This window comes from Lissotriton helveticus, chromosome 1_1 (genome assembly GCF_964261635.1).
Source record: "Lissotriton helveticus chromosome 1_1, aLisHel1.1, whole genome shotgun sequence".
In the NCBI taxonomy this organism is placed as follows: Eukaryota; Metazoa; Chordata; class Amphibia; order Caudata; family Salamandridae; genus Lissotriton; species Lissotriton helveticus.
This window is the reverse complement of record NC_136057.1, coordinates 21,603,659-21,623,606: the sequence shown is the minus strand read 5'-3', so window position 1 is coordinate 21,623,606 and position 19,948 is coordinate 21,603,659. Positions and strand designations below refer to the sequence as shown.

Below are 19,948 nucleotides of genomic sequence, written 5' to 3'. Positions count from 1 at the left end.
TTTTTCAGTAATGGGAGGATAAACCTTTTCCTGGCCTCATGGTACAAAGGACAAAAGATCATAAAGTGCATGGTGTCTTGGGGGGAGAAATCATCACATTTGCATGGTGCAGCTTCCTCAGGTCTACACCAGCCCTCTACATCCCATAACACAAAGTGTATTTGGTTGAACCGGAATTTTGTCAATAGCCATCTGTGAAAAGGATTAGTCACTATAGACAGGTACGGTGACATCGCTAATGACAAAGTAACCAGGACCTGGCCCCTAACAGAAGGTTTACATAGTTCTACTGTTTCCCGCTCTGCCTCCCTTAGCTTAATGAAATTAATTTTTACCCACTCTAGGTCAGCCTTGCGTAGAGATTCTGGATTGAAGAAAATCTCAGGTCGCCCCATATACACAGCTAACATTTTAATATACGACAGCCACTGGATTTCCTTCATGTTATCAAGGTTGATACAGTCCTTTAAAATCTTGTGGTTTAGGGAAAGGTTCGAATTCAGCCATATCTTGATCCATAGCAGGATGGGGGCTATTTTAATTATATCTGCTATGTAACCTATCCCCAATTCAAGATGGACAGAATGGGTAGCTGTAGACTGCGGAAGGCCTAGGAGGGACCGTAAAAATTAATTTTCTTCTGTTTGAATGAGGTCGGAGTTGGTAAACCCCCATATTGCTGCCCCAGACCTTGCGATAGATATGGTCTTGGCTTTATAGATGGCCAAGATCGCCTCATATGGTTTCCCTCCCAGCCTTGTAGCAAAACCTAGCACTGCAGCTGAGGAACTTCTCACCGCATTTACCTTTATTGAGAGCTGTGGGGACCATGTACCCCTATCATCAAAAACTACTCCCAAGTAGGTAAATACCTTTACTCTGGTGATTTCCTCACTGCCACAGTAAAAGGTCTTGACTTTATTTTTTGAGGCACCCAATGACATAACATGAGATTTGCCATTGTTTACCACCAGATCCAGGCTTTTCATAAAATCCCCGAAAGAATCCAGCAATCTTTGTAGGCCCAACGGGGTCCTTGCTAATAAGACCGCGTCGTCCGCATATAAGAGCACCGAAACCGGTGTACCTCCCATGCGTGGTATGTCGGGCGTCGCAGTTAACAGATTTACCTCCAGCGAGTTTACATACAGCGTAAACAGCATGGGGGCCAAGATACATCCCTGACGCACCCCTCTACTGGACTTAAAACTTGTTATGCATTTCCCCTCATTCGTCATCCTAATTGAGGCATTTAGGTCTTTATGCAGCTCTGCCAAAAAATACACAAGGGGTCGATCAAGGCCCATCTCCAGGAGCATTGTCCATAGCCTTGACCTATTGACTAGATCAAAGGCCGTGGACAAGTCCATGAAGCCCAAAAAAATAGAGCCCCTAGCCACCTTCGTGTATTTAGCTATAATTAGGTGAAGGTTCAGACATTGGTCCTCCGTGCTCCTCCCTGCTCTAAAGCCATACTGGGCATCGGACAGTATGTTATTGTCCGAAGCCCACCCTGTTATCCTTGCTAGAATAACCTTCCCCAGGATTTTTATAGAGGAGTCCAGCAAGGAAATAGGCCTATAGCATCTAGGGTCTCCCCTTTGACCCTTCTTAAACACTGGGATTATTATTGATCGTGACCAAGATTTTGGGCAGGTAAATTAGAGGGCTCTGGGACGTAGGTGCACCTCTGGTTCATTTCTCCAGGGTGCAGGGCGGCTGGATGCAGGGGTCTCTTGAGGTTGTGTGAGAAGTTGGCCTGATAGGTGATGTTTCCAATTCTGGAACCACCGGTTATCAGACCAAACAATCCCTTATGGTGTCTGGTTGTAAGTCAACCTTGTTAGACAAGCTATCCTAGGGGTAGCATGGACTAAGCAGCCTAAAGGCTTAACTTAAGAGGTCGTGTTAAGTGAGCTGTTTTACCACATACAATCCTGTAATATCAAATGAAAGGACACCACACAAGTATATATTATAAAAATATATGTATTTATTACTAAAAACAATCCCCAGTATTCTTTTTGAATAAAGGGGCACAAGCGTTAAATCAAAAGCACAGTTTAAACATACAAAGTTGCACAATTATGGATGAGGGCGGGTGGCCACTCAAACCATATACTAAACAAGTGGTATAAGAGATACCAATCGAACAGTGGTTAGGCCTAGGGCCTAGGGAATCGCTGGGCGCAGTCGGGACAAGCAATGCTGAGGTCGGGAGAGGCCCACGGGATTCGGGAGCAGTGCGGAAAGCGCACGCATGCACCAATGTTAACCAATGGTGCGTAAAAGTTGTAAAGTTAAAGTTTAAGGACACTTCCGCTGAACCTAGAGGAACAAAACTTAAGACACAGACCCTAGAGATGTGTACCAGTGTGGGAACACCGGCGGAGCAAAGTTACCTCACCCACAGGAAGCGGGTGCACAGGGTCGAAGTTGAGTCGGGTTTCGTCACGCAGGCTCTTGGTGCTTGGAGCTGAAAGGGCTGCAGGCGGGGTGAAAGAGAAGTGTCCGGTGGAGTCCAAGGGTGGACTCGAGTCGAAAAGTACCTGAAAGCAGAGGGGACAGAGTCTGGGTCACTCAGCAGTGACCAGGGTGGAACCAGGACGGAACCAGGCAATGTCGGGCGCAATCAGGTGGTCGTCGAGGAGCTTCTCTCCGCTGTCACGTGGGCTCTGGGGCATCTGCGACGTCCAGGAGCGGGTCACGATCTGTCCCACGAGGGCTCTCACCGTCGGCGCAGTCGGCTTCAAGTTTGGAGCAAACAACACTTGGCAAGAGCAACCCACGCGGAACCGGGAGATTGCTTCTCACTCGAACCAGGAGGGTCAGAGTGGGGGCTCCTTTTCAGGGGAGCTGGTGCAGATCTGGAGCAACCAGATTTGCAGGTCGAATTTCAAAGTTCGTCGGTACAGGGGCCACTAGCCGGCTGGCAAGTGACCGGGCCAACGCGTTGAGCCAAATGGAGCAGAAGGGCCCCACGCAGCACTCGTCGAGTGTGGAGGGCTGAACTTCGGTGCAAGAGTGGCTCAGGGTTGGGGCTTCTCAAACCCCGGTGTACAGCTTCGAGGGTCACTCGTGGGCTGCACGGTCAGCGTCTCGTGGTCAATTCAAGATGGCGTGCCCCACGCTTCCGGTCGCCTCCACGGGTCTCAGCTCTGCAGGGACTGTGGATCGGGCTGTAGGAAGGCAGGCAAGCTTGATCTCGTCGATCTCTGTCGCTCGAGTTCCGGCGGGAACTGCGACAAAGCAGACGTCGATGGCTGGATGGTGCCTGTTTGCACAGGGTGGTCACTCCTTGACCACAAGGGAGATTCTTCAGTCTTCTACGTTGAGTAGGATGTCGAAGGGTCCAGAGTTTCGTTTCTTATGTTTCATCAGGAAATCTGAAGTGCATTGGCACTGCTCCCAGTCTTATACTAATTTTGGGGGCTGGATTACCTGCTAGGTCCCCTCCTATGGGTGGGACCCAGGAAGTGGGTGGATACACCCCCTTCCTTTGATCCAGGCCGCCCTGGCACGAGGGCTGGAGTGCCCCAGAACCGGTTTGGCCGGATTATGCAAGGGGCAGCCTTGTGCGCCCCAAGCAGTGTCTGGTTTCTTTCAAACCTCCCTGCTACAATCCACTATCTCCTGTCTGGAGGGTGGTAACACCCCCCTGCGACAGGAAACCCTATGTCCAGGCCCCATTTGGCTGAGTTTTGGTCAGCTTCAGGGGGTCAGACTCTTGTCTGTGGCAGAGGCATCCATTTTGTGGATCTAAGGTCCTTTTAGAAATTAACCGCATTTAAGTAAAGTAACATGTCTTACCCCTCTAGAGGGGTGGAATGCTATCCCCGTCGCCAGAACTGGCGAGGGGATAGTATTCCAAATCGTATGACACCTTACACGACATGTTTTGATAAAGCCAAACCAGAGTTGCTATATAACCGCGAGGATTATAAGGCACTTAAGAGTATATGGTATGGCCTTATCCTGAAACAGCTTAGGGAGTTGTTCCCGACAGCTGCAGACAGGCTCAGCTCATGCTAGATCTCCATCTCCATCTCACATGAAACCACGCACTCTGCCTCCAGGATTGATGAGGCCTTCCATAGGAGTGGCTCACAGGTTAATATGTGTCCAGATATAGGTTTAGATATAGGTATACCATATCTAAGTAAGGGGTGATTACACCACCTTACCCCAGCTGAGTGATCAGCCAGTTGTGTCAATTTAAGAACCAGCCAGGGGTGGCAAAAGATATGCTGCAGCCCCTGGTAGGCCTTGGTGGCCCCTATGCCCTGGGCACCTATAGTGCATTATACAGGGGCTGACAAGGAGTCCATTTCTAATTGTGGTATGTACCTAGGGTACATGGAATCCATTTTACAGAGAGCAGATGGCCTGGGGCCCTGATTAGTAGGGAACCAGGTCAACTAAGTCAAAAAACCAGCTAAACACAGGCAAAAAATCTGGGGTAACCATAGTCAGGTAGCCACCTTCCTACAGGTTGGATTTCACCTTACCGGGCCACTCACAGTTGGGTAGGGGGGGGCTCTATACAGAGACTGCAGGCGAGGTCAGGGAGTCCTGGAGTGGTCAACCCACGGTGGACGCGGACTCTGGGCGCTGGGGGACCTCGTTGGGATTGGTTGGCCACTCTGACTTGGGCCGTAGGCGCCTGGTGCAGTGGAGGTTCCAGGCCTCTGGTTTCTTTGTCCTAAGTAGGCTCAAAGTCTTTCTTGGCTATTTTTTTTAGCAGAGCTACTGTTCAACGGAGATCCGGTCTTTGTTGAAGGCAGTCAGTCCTCCCAGGGTTCTCGAGGTTGCTGACTACAAGACACAGCGACTTTTGGCGCAGGATCTCTGGAAATTGCAGACGACCCGGTAGAGCTGGGGCCAAGTCAGTTGTTCTCTACAGTCTCCTCTGCTGGTGGTCTTCTTTCGTCCTTCTTCGTAGGTTGCCAGAATCTGTCTTCTTGGTTCATGGCTGCCCCCTAAATACTGTATTTAGGGGGCGTTTTAGGGGTCTCGAGATCAGTAGCCAATGGGCTACTGGTCTTAGGGTGACTACACCCTTGGTGTGCTCACCCCATGTGGGAGAGTGAGCACAATCCCTATTCCTGATTGGGGAGTGGCTGCCATCTGCAAGATGGCGGGCACTGAAGAGTGGGCTTCACCTTGCCTCCCCCCACCTGAGGGGTGGGGTTGACAGAGGTGGGCACACCTGGAGTGGCTAATTTTTCCCACCTGTCTTCCCACTGAAAAGGAGGGGAGACAGGAAGGGGGCCTGCTCCTGTTAGCAGGAGAGGCTGCGGGTCGCATTACAAAGGCAGCAAGGCCTTTGAAGCTCCCCTGCTACAGATGGTTCTTCCTGGTGTGGGGGAGGTGTGAACACTTCCGCCCAGGAAAGGCTTTGTTCCTGGGCTCAGGGAGCAAAGGCTCCCACCCCAAGAGTCCAGAAACATGTCTCATGGTGGCAGGCTGGTTTGTACCAGTCCGAGATCCTACCACAGGCTGGTCGTTTTTCAGGGGGCATCTCTAAGATCCCTCTGAGTGCATATTTTTTAAAATCCTACACTGGCATCAGTGTGGGTTTAATGTGCTGAGAAGTTTGATGTCATACTTCCCAGTTTTCAGTAAAGCCATTATGGTGCTGAGTAGAATTCCCAGCACCATATAGTTTTAATGGCAGCACTGCACCTACAAGAATTGGTCTAGACACCTACAAGAATTGGTCTAGATACTGTTGGGGTACAGGGTTCATGCACCTGTACCCATACCACTGGTATAGTGCACCCAGCTACAGGGGTGTCTGACCTCAGCCAGGGAAGTGGGTAGGAGGCATGTGTGCCATGTCGACTCTTCGCTTTGTTCTGCACTGTTGGACAGGCCGCATGGTCGGGCTGCCCCCTCCCCGCAATGGGACCTGGACCCTGGCTCCCCCTGCATCCCCCAGCCAGAGTCCCCGACGACCACCCGAAGTACACTGCAATTCCTCACCCACCAGACACCAGCTCCGAACCCAGCTGGCCCGGGTCACCATCCACACCACGGCCTCGGCCCAGCCGCCATCTTGGGCCACTACAGCACGAGGCCGCGTGGCCTCAACTCGACCCTCACCCTGGGCCCGGCCGGGCCCGACATCGAGGCACCAACCTCCCCCCGGGAGGCAGAGTGACCACTTGGCGAGTCAATGGGAGAAAGGAATCGTCAACGACTCTCCTCCGCCAGGTGTCGATCACCCCCGGCCGCCTGGGCGCTGGCTCCACCCCCATGCTGGGTGTCTGGACTCCCTCATCCCGGACCTCCCGGCCCCCCAGGCGCGAGGGTCCGGACATCAAAGGGGACCAGACCTATAACTGGGGCAGGACCAGACCAGGAAACCAGTTGTATCCTGGAGTCGAGAAACCCGAGAAGAACTCATCCGTGACTTGGCCTGCTGGCGCTGCCGCGGCCCTCTGCCTCGTGAAACCATCGTCTTGGCCTGCTGGCGCTGCCGCGGCCCTCTGCCTCGTGAAACCATCGTCTTGGCCTGCTGGCGCTGCCGCGGCCCTCTGCCTCGTGAAACCATCGTCTTGGCCTGCTGGCGCTGCCGCGGCCCTCTGCCTCGTGAAACCATCGTCTTGGCCTGCTGGCGCTGCCGCGGCCCTCTGCCTCGTGAAACCATCGTCTTGGCCTGCTGGCGCTGCCGCGGCCCTCTGCCTCGTGAAACCATCGTCTTGGCCTGCTGGCGCTGCCGCGGCCCCTGCCTCGTGAAACCATCGTCTTGGCCTACTGGCGCTGCCGCGGCCCTCTGCTTTAAGAGACTATCACCTTGGCCTGCTGGCGCTGCCGCGGCCCGATCCACAGACACTCCAGCTCGAGGATTGTGAGCTCGCCTGTTACCACTACCTGTACCGATCCGGTACCAAGACTGTCCCGCTACCCCCTTTCCCTACAGAGACTAGAAGTGAGAGGACCCCCGGGTCCAAGATCTCCTGTATCGCTGATATCCTTGCCTTAAGAACCTTATATAAAACCTTGAACTCGACTTGGTGTGGTGCCTGTTTGTGGGGAGGGAGGTAACTTGTCTGTACGATCGCCGGAGACGGTCCCCCTCGGGGATCTCTCCCTCGGTATCCGGCCGACCCTCAGGGTCCCCGTCTAACATTGGTGGCCAGCGACGGGTTCCGAACCTACGCATAATCGTACAGAAAGTCACTCGCCCCACCACACACAACAACCATGTCAATAGAGAGCGGAACAACGGAGAAATTTCAGATGGAAAAATTGGAAGACTACAACCACCGGGAACTGAAGCAATATTGCATAGAACTTGGACTTCCAACCACAGGTCTTAGCACAAAGGAAGACTTCAAACGAGCCCTAGAAGCTTGGGCGGAAACGGGTACGGCCGTACCCCGAACACAAACAACCGAGACGAGCCCCGCACCAACTAAAGAAAGAGCGGATCTCTCCCTGGAAGAGACCCGAGAAAGAGAAAAAACAAGACTCCACGAATTAGAACTTGCCCGACTTCGCTTGGATGGGGAACTCAAGCTGGCAGAACAAAAAATAACCCTGGAACACTTACGGCTCAGGGAAGAGCGGGAAGACAAGCAAAGACAGAGGGAGCTAGAGGAAAAGAGACTAGAGTACGAACATGAGCGCAATCTCAAAGCACTGGAGGTCCAGAAACAGAATAAAGACCTCGGGCTCCCCGAACGACCGACCCCGTCTGCCTCGACCGAACCCAAGGTTCACATCCCCAAAGATGTCATCCGGGAATACCACAAGAACGATGATATACAGCAGTGGTTTAAAGCCTATGAGGTGGCAATGACCTCCCACCGGATTCCCCGAAGCGATTGGGGGGCCGTTTTATGGGGGAGGTTTGTCAACGAAGGGCGGGACGCCCTGCTACAACTCCCGGACCAGCTGATGACCTCCTACGACCACATGAAGGCCGCCCTCCTCACTCGATACGGGCTCACACCGGAGATGTACCGCCAACGGTTCCGCGACTGCAAACGGATTCCGGGTACAACTTGGGTGGAGTACGTGAACTTTTTTAGCCGAGCCTTCGAGGGGTGGATCAAGGGCAACAAAGTAACCACCTACGAACAACTCTTTGACCTTATCGTATGGGAGCACCTGTCGAACAACTGCTTCGTGGAGCTCCGGCAACACCTCCTGGACAGTAAGCTAACCGACCCTCGACAACTAGCCGTCGAAGCCGACCGGTGGGAAAGCACCCGAGTTGGCAGGAACGCACCCAGCGAATTATCCAGACCGTATCGCCCCCGAGGGGGAGGAGGAAGTCAGGGTCGGGGGAGAGACACCGGCCCCTCGTCACCCCCCAGAAACCCCTCGACCCCGGTTGGCCGAGGAAGCCCTGCCGTCCGGGCCGGTTTCCGGGCCAACATTACGTGCCACAGGTGCCAGCGACCCGGCCACTACGCCAGTGATCCCAATTGCCCAAAGAACCCGAACACTACCCCCCGCCAAGTTGCAGCGGCGGCCCTAGGGGAAGAACTAATCCCGGAAGACCAGGAAGAGTACGAGACCGATCCCTCTGAATGGGCACCCGCCGCCATGGCACTGGTCTGCTTAGGGGAGAGAGACATGATTCCGCGGGGCCCCCTTCCCGCCAACACACAGAAGTACGGTCAATGGGTCAACATTAATGGCCGCCGGGCGGAAGCCCTCCGCGACACCGGGGCCAGTGTAACGGCGGTCCGACGCCACCTCGTCACTCCAGACCAAATCTTGCCGAACATTCTTTGCCCTGTCCGATCAGCCGACAATTCCGAAAGCCTATGCCACATGGCCTGCGTCCCCTTCGAGTGGGGGGGAGTAACAGGGATGTTAAAAGTAACTGTCCGCGATGATGCCCCCGTGGACTGCCTCCTAGGAAACGACCTTGAAAGCTCTCCCTGGGCAGCTGTCGAACGGAGGGAGCACCTGGGGATGCTTGGCCTCCCCGAATGGGTCTGCGTCACGACCCGGTCCATGACCGCCCGCGCGGTCCCCAGCCCAGAAGAGCCCGAGTGGCCAGAACCTCCTCCCGCGCTCATCCCCGAGGAGGCCGCCCCAGAAGCCAGTCCATTGACCCAAACCGAGGAAGGATCCGACCAGCTTCGGGACGTCCCTGACCTGGCACAATGGCGGCAGGAGGGAGGCCCCACGCAGGAACAATTCCGGGCCGAACAGAAAACCTGTCCCTCTCTCGAAGGACTCCGGCAGCAAGCCCTGGCCCAGAGCGCCGGGGATACCTCGGGGGCCCACTGGATCTACTGGGACCAAGACCTGCTCTACAGCGAGCAGAAAGTTGCAGAACTAGGGGCCAGTCGGGTGCTGGTGGTGCCCCTTCGCTTCCGAGACTTCCTCCTGAACTTAGCCCACGATGTCCCCCTTGCCGGACACCTGGGGCAGGATAAAACCTACGACCGCCTGGTGACCCATTTTTTCTGGCCCCACATGCGGAAGGATGTCACCAACCACTGCAAGGCCTGCCCCACCTGCCAGGCCAGCGGAAAAAGTGGCCGAAAAATCAAAGCACCATTACAACCCTTTCCTGTCGTCACCACCCCGTTTGAACGAGTGGGAATAGACATTGTGGGGCCCCTCGACCCTCGAACAGCCCAAGGACACCGGTTCATCCTGGTCCTGGTAGACCACGCCACCCGCTATCCCGAAGCCATCCCCCTTCGGACTGTGACGGCCCCCGTGGTGGGCCGGGCCCTGATGGGGATCTTCTCCCGGGTGGGGTTCCCCCGGGAGGTCGTCAGTGACAGGGGCACGAACTTTATCTCCAGATATATGAAGTCCCTCTGGCAGCAATGCGGGGTCACCTACAAATTCACGACCCCCTATCACCCGCAAGGAAACGGACTGGTCGAGAGATTCAACCGCACCCTCAAGGGGATGATTATGGGTCTAGGAGAACCCCTTCGACGCCAGTGGGACGTGCTGCTTCCATGCCTCCTGTTTGCCTATCGGGAGGTCCCGCAGAAGTCCCTCGGCTTCAGCCCCTTTGAACTACTGTACGGGCACCCCGTCCGGGGCCCCCTCAGCCTAGTCAAGGAAGGTTGGGAGCAGCCTCCCCAGAAAACCCCCCCGGACATCTACCGATATCTCCTGGCTCTCCGCAACCAGACCCGGCGGTTCCGAGACACCGCCAAAGCCAACCTCGAGGCCAGTCAGGAGGACATGAAGAGGTGGTACGATCAGCACACGTCCTCCATTGAGTTCGAACCTGGACAACAGGTCTGGGTGATGTCCCCGGTTGAGCCCTGTGCCCTCCAAGACAGATGGTCCGGGCCCTTCAAGGTAATCGAACGCAAGGGGCCCGTCACCTATTTAATCGACATGGAGACTGCCCGGAACCCCCTACGGGTCCTCCATGCCAACAGGCTCAAACCCCATTTTGTGCGATCCGAACTCAGCCTCCTGATGGCTACCGATACTGGGACAGAAGAAGACTCCGAACCCCTTCCGGACTTACTGAGGGCCCTCGAGCAGGATGGCTCGGTGGAAGGGGTCCAGCTCTCCGAGGCCCTGTCCCCGGAGCAACGCCAAGACTGCCAAACGCTCCTGAGGCAGTTCGCCTCCCTGTTCTCCCTCACCCCCGGAGTCACCCCCTGGTGCCTCCACGATGTGGACACCGGGGACAGCCCTCCTATTCGACACCGGGCATACCGCGTACCAGACCGGGTACGAGCCTGCATCCAGACCGAGGTGTCCAAGATGCTGACCCTAGGAGTGATCGAACCCTCAGACAGTCCCTGGGCGAGCCCAGTCGTCCTGGTTCCCAAGGCAGCTGCCCCGGGCGTTGCCCCTGAGCTCCGGTTCTGCGTGGACTATCGAGGGCTGAATGCAGTTACCCGGACCGACGCTCATCCCATCCCCCGGGCAGACGAGCTAATTGACCGGATGGGGGCCGCCCGCTACCTGAGCATCTTCGACCTAACAGCGGGCTACTGGCAGATCGGCCTCACCCCTAGGGCCCAAGAACGATCCGCCTTCTCTACCCCAGACGGGCACTACCACTTTAAAGTCATGCCCTTCGGCATGAAAAACGCCCCGGCAACGTTCCAACGGCTGGTAAACCAGGTACTGGCGGGCCTGGAAGACTTCAGCGCCGCCTACCTGGACGACATTGCTGTGTACAGCCACCAGTGGACCGACCACCTCCGCCACCTGCGGGAGGTTCTACACGCCCTCCAGCAAGCAGGGCTCACCATCAAGGCCAGCAAGTGCCAAGTTGGCCAAGGGTCCGTGACCTACCTGGGACACCAAGTGGGAAGCGGGCTGGTGGCCCCTCTCCAACTCAAGATTGCTGCCATCCAGGCCTGGCAACCCCCGACGAGCCAAACGGAGGTCCGGGCCTTCCTGGGGCTCACCGGATACTACCGGCGGTTCGTGAAGGACTATGGCAGCATCGTGGGGCCCCTCACAGAGCTCACCTCCAAAAAGAGCCCCAAAACCGTCAACTGGACCCCGGACTGCCAATCAGCCTTCGAGAAGCTAAAGACCGCCATGTGCACGGCCCCCGTGCTCCAGGCTCCCGACTACAGCCGGGAATTCCTTGTGCAAACGGACGCCTCCGATCATGGTGTGGGGGCCGTCCTCTCCCAACTCAACGCCGAAGGGGTCGACCATCCGGTGGTCTTCATCAGCAGACGCCTCTTGCCCCGAGAACAGCGCTGGAGCACCATTGAGAGGGAGGCCTTCGCCGTAGTCTGGGCACTCAAGAAGCTCCGGCCATACCTCTTCGGCACCCACTTCCGGGTGCAAACAGACCACCGACCCCTGCAATGGCTGATGCAAATGCGGGGGGAGAACCCGAAGCTGTTGCGCTGGTCCATCTCCCTGCAGGGGATGGACTTCACGGTGGAACATCGTCCAGGCCAGGACCACGCCAACGCCGACGGCCTGTCACGCTTTTTCCGCCTCAGCGAGGAGAGTCCCCAGGAAGATGGCTGACTCTCCCCGCCTTCAGCTGGGGGGGGACGCATGTTGGACAGGCCGCATGGTCGGGCTGCCCCCTCCCCGCAATGGGACCTGGACCCTGGCTCCCCCTGCATCCCCCAGCCAGAGTCCCCGACGACCACCCGAAGTACACTGCAATTCCTCACCCACCAGACACCAGCTCCGAACCCAGCTGGCCCGGGTCACCATCCACACCACGGCCTCGGCCCAGCCGCCATCTTGGGCCACTACAGCACGAGGCCGCGTGGCCTCAACTCGACCCTCACCCTGGGCCCGGCCGGGCCCGACATCGAGGCACCAACCTCCCCCCGGGAGGCAGAGTGACCACTTGGCGAGTCAATGGGAGAAAGGAATCGTCAACGACTCTCCTCCGCCAGGTGTCGATCACCCCCGGCCGCCTGGGCGCTGGCTCCACCCCCATGCTGGGTGTCTGGACTCCCTCATCCCGGACCTCCCGGCCCCCCAGGCGCGAGGGTCCGGACATCAAAGGGGACCAGACCTATAACTGGGGCAGGACCAGACCAGGAAACCAGTTGTATCCTGGAGTCGAGAAACCCGAGAAGAACTCATCCGTGACTTGGCCTGCTGGCGCTGCCGCGGCCCTCTGCCTCGTGAAACCATCGTCTTGGCCTGCTGGCGCTGCCGCGGCCCTCTGCCTCGTGAAACCATCGTCTTGGCCTGCTGGCGCTGCCGCGGCCCTCTGCCTCGTGAAACCATCGTCTTGGCCTGCTGGCGCTGCCGCGGCCCTCTGCCTCGTGAAACCATCGTCTTGGCCTGCTGGCGCTGCCGCGGCCCTCTGCCTCGTGAAACCATCGTCTTGGCCTGCTGGCGCTGCCGCGGCCCCTGCCTCGTGAAACCATCGTCTTGGCCTACTGGCGCTGCCGCGGCCCTCTGCTTTAAGAGACTATCACCTTGGCCTGCTGGCGCTGCCGCGGCCCGATCCACAGACACTCCAGCTCGAGGATTGTGAGCTCGCCTGTTACCACTACCTGTACCGATCCGGTACCAAGACTGTCCCGCTACCCCCTTTCCCTACAGAGACTAGAAGTGAGAGGACCCCCGGGTCCAAGATCTCCTGTATCGCTGATATCCTTGCCTTAAGAACCTTATATAAAGCCTTGAACTCGACTTGGTGTGGTGCCTGTTTGTGGGGAGGGAGGTAACTTGTCTGTACGATCGCCGGAGACGGTCCCCCTCGGGGATCTCTCCCTCGGTATCCGGCCGACCCTCAGGGTCCCCGTCTAACATGCACCAAAACACGCAGCCTGCAAAGGCAGTGTATGTGTAAAGGTACAGGGACTCTAAGGGTGGCACAAAAAGTGCTGCAGCTCTTAAGAGGCCTTCCCTGGCCACAGTGCCCTTGGTACCCATGGTACCTTTTACAAGGGACTGACATGTGGTCAGAGAGGTGCCAATTGGGGGTTCAATGTACAGTTTTGGGAAAGAACATCGGCCCTGGGAACCTGATTAGCAGGGACCCAGGGCACATATAGTCAAAGTGCCTCAGTAGTCTGGCAAAAAGTGTGTGGGGGGTGGGTTACTGCAACAGAAACCCAGCTTCCTACAATAAGCTGTTTCAGCATCTCTGGGTTTATTATTAGGATGTGTTTTGAGTTGAACCCACCATGCCACCTTCAATGTTGCAACTTTATAATTTATCACTTAAGATATTGACATTTTAGCTATGAAAGTACTGATAAACAGTATGGCAGCACAGCAAGTGAATACATTCAGCTTTACATATGAATTAATAGTGTATGTTGTTGCCGCACCTGAGAAAACTCTGAATCAAAAATAGGGCTTCTCCCCTACCGATTCTCCAATGGTGATGTCATTGTGAATTGCTGTGATTGGGACTGTGAGCTGATTTAGCAAATGCAAGGAACCAAGGCTAGCAGCAAAAGTAGTGTTATTTCTATGTGTTAAAGCTGATAGCATAGAGATGGTATTGTTTTTGAGTAGGATAGTGGGCTAAGATGTGGTCTTCCTGACTACGTTTTTAACGCTTTTCTCTTCTTTGCAGGTGTCCATGGCTCAGTTACTCATTGTCGGTCGTGATCCCAATTTACAATGCATTGGTCTTTCTCTTCGTTTTGGCCAACTTCAGCATGGCTACGTTTATGGACCCTGGCATCTTTCCACGAGGTGAGTACCGTCTGCCTCTGGTGAACCAGGGTGGAGATAGAGCCCAGTATGGATAGTGAAAGCAGGCGGGGGTGCGATATTTCTTCTTTTCTTGACTCATACCTCCTTTCCTCTCTTAGCTGAGGAAGACGAGGACAAGGAGGATGATTTCCGTGCCCCACTCTACAAGACCGTGGAGATCAAAGGCATTCAAGTTCGTATGAAATGGTGCTCCACCTGCCGCTTCTACCGCCCACCACGGTGCTCCCACTGCAGTGTCTGTGACAATTGTGTTGAGGTAAAGCAGTTCAGTGGCACCTTGACATTGATATCCGGGATCATCACAACAATCACATCACTTTTTTTTCTCCCTGGTAGGAGTTTGACCATCATTGCCCATGGGTGAACAACTGCATCGGCCGCAGGAACTACCGCTACTTCTTCCTGTTTCTTCTCTCCCTAACCATCCACATCATGGGAGTGTTTGGCTTTGGGCTTGTGTATGTCCTGCACCACGCGAAGGACCTGTCCAGAGTCCACACGGCCGTCACGTATCCTTCTGTTGGAGTGTACTACAGTAGTACAGGTCTATTCTTAACCACATTGGTGCTAAGGCAATTCCCGCTGGATTCCATGATTTCCCATTGTTCATGACGAGCTCACCTTGTCATCAGCACAGGAGCAGTGCACTGCATGACGAGCTGAGCTCGTCATGAGCATGGAAGGGGTTAATGCTGTTGTTGATATTCATGATTGTTCTTTTTCGTAAGTAACCTTATGCCATCCCTCTTCTTTATAAATGGTGGTACCCTCTAAAAATTTTCTCTCCTTCCCCGTCTTTTGGGGAGAGGGCAAATGCAGACCGGGTCTTACTTCTGTCTAGGAGAGAGTCAGGGCCTAAGACACATGTCTGAAGGAGACCGTCCCATCCAGGATTCTGTGAGGGTATTTTTGAGATGAGGTTGTTGTTTTCTGTAGGAGGCACAAGAGAACACCTGCTGTATGCAAATGTATTCCAGTTAAGTGCTTGTAAGAGGTTCTCCTAGAGAAGTGAGTGCAAAGGAGCATTTGTTTTACAAAATGTTTTTTTTAAAAACATTTTTTTGTTATCTTTGAGTTTCCTCACAAATGAAGTATCTGCTCAGTCTAACACTGCCTTCGGTATGACTTGCATAATCACTAAGTAAATTAGCAAATTGAAACTTTAAAATTCTCCCTTTCTGTAAAGATCTTTTTCGGGTGGGTAAGCAGTGATGTGCATGGAGCTCTTATGACTGCTTGAACCTAGTTTCTAGGAGATTGGTGAGTTTACCTAATAAATATTGGTCCTGCACTATACGATCTTCGTTGATAGCCATACATCTCCGAATAATTGTCCGCTACGTGAAGGGACCCCGGAACACTAATATCCATTGTGTCAAATTGTGAGAGGGGGAAGAGTTGAGATTGACAAAATGCAGCAAATCGCCTATGAAAAGCCTATCCAGGCAAAAATGTCTGTATATTTAAGCAATTGATCTACAAGTCCGTTAAAAAGGATCTCTCAAATGTGCCTTGCAGCTCCTATAAACACCTGCAGCTGTCTCGAATCAATCAATCATGCCATTTGTATAGCGCACTACTCACCCGGGAGGGTCTCAAGGCGCTTGGGGGGAGGGGTATGCTACTGCTCGAACAGCCAGGTCTTGAGTTGTCTCCTGAAGGCGAGATGGTCCTGGGTCAGCCGTAGGTGGATGGGGAGGGAGTTCCAAGACTTGGCAGCCAGGTAAGAGAAGGATCTTCCTCCGGCGGTGGCTCTTTGGATGCGTGGTACGGCTGCGAGGGCGAGGCTGGTGGACCGTAGCTGGCGGGTGGGCGTGTAGAAGGTCAGGCGGTCGTTGAGGTACTTGGGGCCCAGGTCGTGGAGAGACTTGTGTGCGTGGGTGAGGAGCCGGAACGTGATCCTCTTGTTGACGGGGAGCCAGTGCAGGTCCCTCAGGTGGCCGGAGATGTGGCTGCGTCGGGGGACATCCAGGATGAGTCGGGCGGAGGCGTTCTGGATGCGCTGGAGTCTTTTCTGTAGCTTGGCTGTGGTTCCGGCGTAGAGGGCGTTTCCGAAGTCCAGTCGGCTGGTGACGAGTGCCTGGGTGACAGTCTTCCTGGTCTCGGTCGGGATCCAGCGGAAGATCTTGCGAAGCATACGCAGGGTGTTGAAGCACGATGAGGAGACGGCGTTGACTTGTCTGGTCATCGAGAGGGAGGGGTCCAGGATGAAGCCCAGGTTGCGTGCGTGGTCGGTTGGCATGAGTAAATAGAGAGGAAAAGAGAAGCCTGAATAGAAGCTTTTGTTGAAAAGAGTTAGCAAGTGCTCTGTCACGGAAGAGTCCATAGATTTCCATATCCCAGGATACCTTGTACTAGCTGTTCTTCAGAGTTGGTTGTCATTGACGAGTATAGGGAGATAAATCCAGTACAAACTCTACCTTTTTACGCTTTTATGAACAAGGTCTAGAGGGAGGCTGTTCATAACTTCGATGAAGATGCCGGCAGGACTAGGACTGCAAGTAGTCATTATCCTTCTGTGTCGGAGGGTCTTCCCTGATAGTTATAACCTTAAGAATAGAGAAGGAAACTTCCAAAATCTTCTATAGCGACTCTTGATGACACCGTACATGCAGCAGTTTTCATGTCTAGAATGTAGTTTACATAGAGTAATATCCAAAAAGCTGGCTCAGTAGCTTCACCTATGCCAGAGAAAGCTCTGTGCTATTTCGACAGCACGAACCCCGCCAAAAGGCAGTGTGCTGTCTCTGGTCAAGAGCAGGCTTACGGTCTGAAAATAATGGAAGCGGAAGCTGAGTTGTGGATGGTTAATACATTGTGATGTAGTGTCCTTAAAGAACCAATTCTTGCCTAAATCTTAGCAGCGTTGGCAGTGGTCCTGCTGCATACGGTGATGATGTTCCAGATCCTGAGCGCCCAGATGGAAAATGCCTGTGTTCTTGTTTTTTTTCTCCATTTTACCCTTCTTAGCTTGCAATCTGAGGGTGTCCTGGTTGCGCATATTCCGAGAACTACCAGAGATGCAAGATAAGAGGGGGTACTAGATGCCACAGCTTTGAAAATAATGCTGCTTTTTTTGAAGATACCAGAGATGCAAGATAAGAGGGGGATCTAGATGCCACAGCTTTGAAAATAATGCTGCTTTTTTTGAAGATACCAGAGATGCAAGATAAGAGGGGATACTAGATGCCGCTGCTTTGGAAATTATGCTGCTTTTTTTGAAGATACCAGAGATGCAAGATAAGAGGGGATACTAGATGCCGCTGCTTTGGAAATAATGCTGCTTTTTTTAAACATACCAGAGATGCAAGATAAGAGGGGATACTAGATGCCGCTGCTTTGGAAATAATGCTGCTTTTTTTGAAGATACCAGAGATGCAAGATAAGAGGGGATACTAGATGCCGCTGCTTTGGAAATAATGCTGCTTTTTTTGAAGATACCAGAGATGCAAGATAAGAGGGGGATCTAGATGCCACAGCTTTGAAAATAATGCTGCTTTTTTTGAAGATACCAGAGATGCAAGATAAGAGGGGATACTAGATGCCGCTGCTTTGGAAATAATGCTGCTTTTTTTTAAGATACCAGAGATGCAAGATAAGAGGGGATACTAGATGCCGCTGCTTTGGAAATAATGCTGCTTTTTTTAAACATACCAGAGATGCAAGATAAGAGGGGATACTAGATGCCGCTGCTTTGGAAATAATGCTGCTTTTTTTAAACATACCAGAGATGCAAGATAAGAGGGGATACTAGATGCCGCTGCTTTGGAAATAATGCTGCTTTTTTTAAACATACCAGAGATGCAAGATAAGAGGGGATACTAGATGCCGCTGCTTTGGAAATAATGCTGCTTTTTTTAAACATACCAGAGATGCAAGATAAGAGGGGATACTAGATGCCGCTGCTTTGGAAATAATGCTGCTTTTTTTGAAGATACCAGAGATGCAAGATAAGAGGGGATACTAGATGCCACAGCTTTGGAAATAATGCTGCTTTTTTTGAAGATACCAGAGATGCAAGATAAGAGGGGATACTAGATGCCACAGCTTTGGAAATAATGCTGCTTTTTTTAAACATACCAGAGATGCAAGATAAGAGGGGGTTCTAGATGCCGCTGCTTTGGAAATAATGCTGCTTTTTTTGAAGATACCAGAGATGCAAGATAAGAGGGGGATCTAGATGCCACAGCTTTGGAAATAATGCTGCTTTTTTTGAAGATACCAGAGATGCAAGATAAGAGGGGATACTAGATGCCGCTGCTTTGGAAATAATGCTGCTTTTTTTGAAGATACCAGAGATGCAAGATAAGAGGGGATACTAGATGCCGCTGCTTTGGAAATAATGCTGCTTTTTTTAAACATACCAGAGATGCAAGATAAGAGGGGATACTAGATGCCGCTGCTTTGGAAATAATGCTGCTTTTTTTAAACATACCAGAGATGCAAGATAAGAGGGGGTTCTAGATGCCACAGCTTTGAAAATAATGCTGCTTTTTTTGAAGATACCAGAGATGCAAGATAAGAGGGGATACTAGATGCCGCTGCTTTGGAAATAATGCTGCTTTTTTTAAACATACCAGAGATGCAAGATAAGAGGGGATACTAGATGCCGCTGCTTTGGAAATAATGCTGCTTTTTTTAAACATACCAGAGATGCAAGATAAGAGGGGATACTAGATGCCGCTGCTTTGGAAATAATGCTGCTTTTTTTAAACATACCAGAGATGCAAGATAAGAGGGGATACTAGATGCCGCTGCTTTGGAAATAATGCTGCTTTTTTTGAAGATACCAGAGATGCAAGATAAGAGGGGATACTAGATGCCACAGCTTTGGAAATAATGCTGCTTTTTTTAAACATACCAGAGATGCAAGATAAGAGGGGGTTCTAGATGCCGCTGCTTTGGAAATAATGCTGCTTTTTTTGAAGATACCAGAGATGCAAGATAAGAGGGGGATCTAGATGCCACAGCTTTGGAAATAATGCTGCTTTTTTTAAACATACCAGAGATGCAAGATAAGAGGGGATACTAGATGCCGCTGCTTTGGAAATAATGCTGCTTTTTTTTAAGATACCAGAGATGCAAGATAAGAGGGGGATACTAGATGCCGCTGCTTTGGAAATAATGCTGCTTCTTTTGAAGATACCAGAGATGCAAGATAAGAGGGGATACTAGATGCCACAGCTTTGGAAATAATGCTGCTTTTTTTAAACATACCAGAGATGCAAGATAAGAGGGGATACTAGATGCCGCTGCTTTGGAAATAATGCTGCTTTTTTTGAAGATACCAGAGATGCAAGATAAGAGGGGATACTAGATGCCGCTGCTTTGGAAATAATGCTGCTTTTTTTGAAGACACCAGAGATGCAAGATAAGAGGGGATACTAGATGCCGCTGCTTTGGAAATAATGCTGCTTTTTTTAAACATACCAGAGATGCAAGATAAGAGGGGTTTCTAGATGCCACAGCTTTGAAAATAATGCTGCTTTTTTTGAAGATACCAGAGATGCAAGATAAGAGGGGATACTAGATGCCGCTGCTTTGGAAATAATGCTGCTTTTTTTGAAGATACCAGAGATGCAAGATAAGAGGGGATACTAGATGCCGCTGCTTTGGAAATAATGCTGCTTTTTTTAAACATACCAGAGATGCAAGATAAGAGGGGATACTAGATGCCGCTGCTTTGGAAATAATGCAGCTTTTTTTGAAGATACCAGAGATGCAAGATAAGAGGGGATACTAGATGCCGCTGCTTTGGAAATAATGCTGCTTTTTTTAAACATACCAGAGATGCAAGATAAGAGGGGATACTAGATGCCGCTGC

The 19,948-nt window shown here is 52.5% G+C and overlaps 1 protein-coding gene across 2 annotated transcripts in view; it reads left to right on the top strand.

The window, feature by feature from the left end:
• Window positions 1-19,948, top strand: part of ZDHHC5 (zDHHC palmitoyltransferase 5) — a 363,343-nt gene that overhangs the window by 190,451 nt on the left and 152,944 nt on the right. For both annotated transcript variants that reach the window (XM_078674125.1, XM_078674119.1), the window contains 3 exons: window positions 13,982-14,103; window positions 14,223-14,380; window positions 14,461-14,633. In XM_078674125.1, the coding sequence (XP_078530251.1) occupies window positions 13,982-14,103; window positions 14,223-14,380; window positions 14,461-14,633 (453 nt within the window). The remainder of the gene's footprint in view (window positions 1-13,981; window positions 14,104-14,222; window positions 14,381-14,460; window positions 14,634-19,948) is intronic.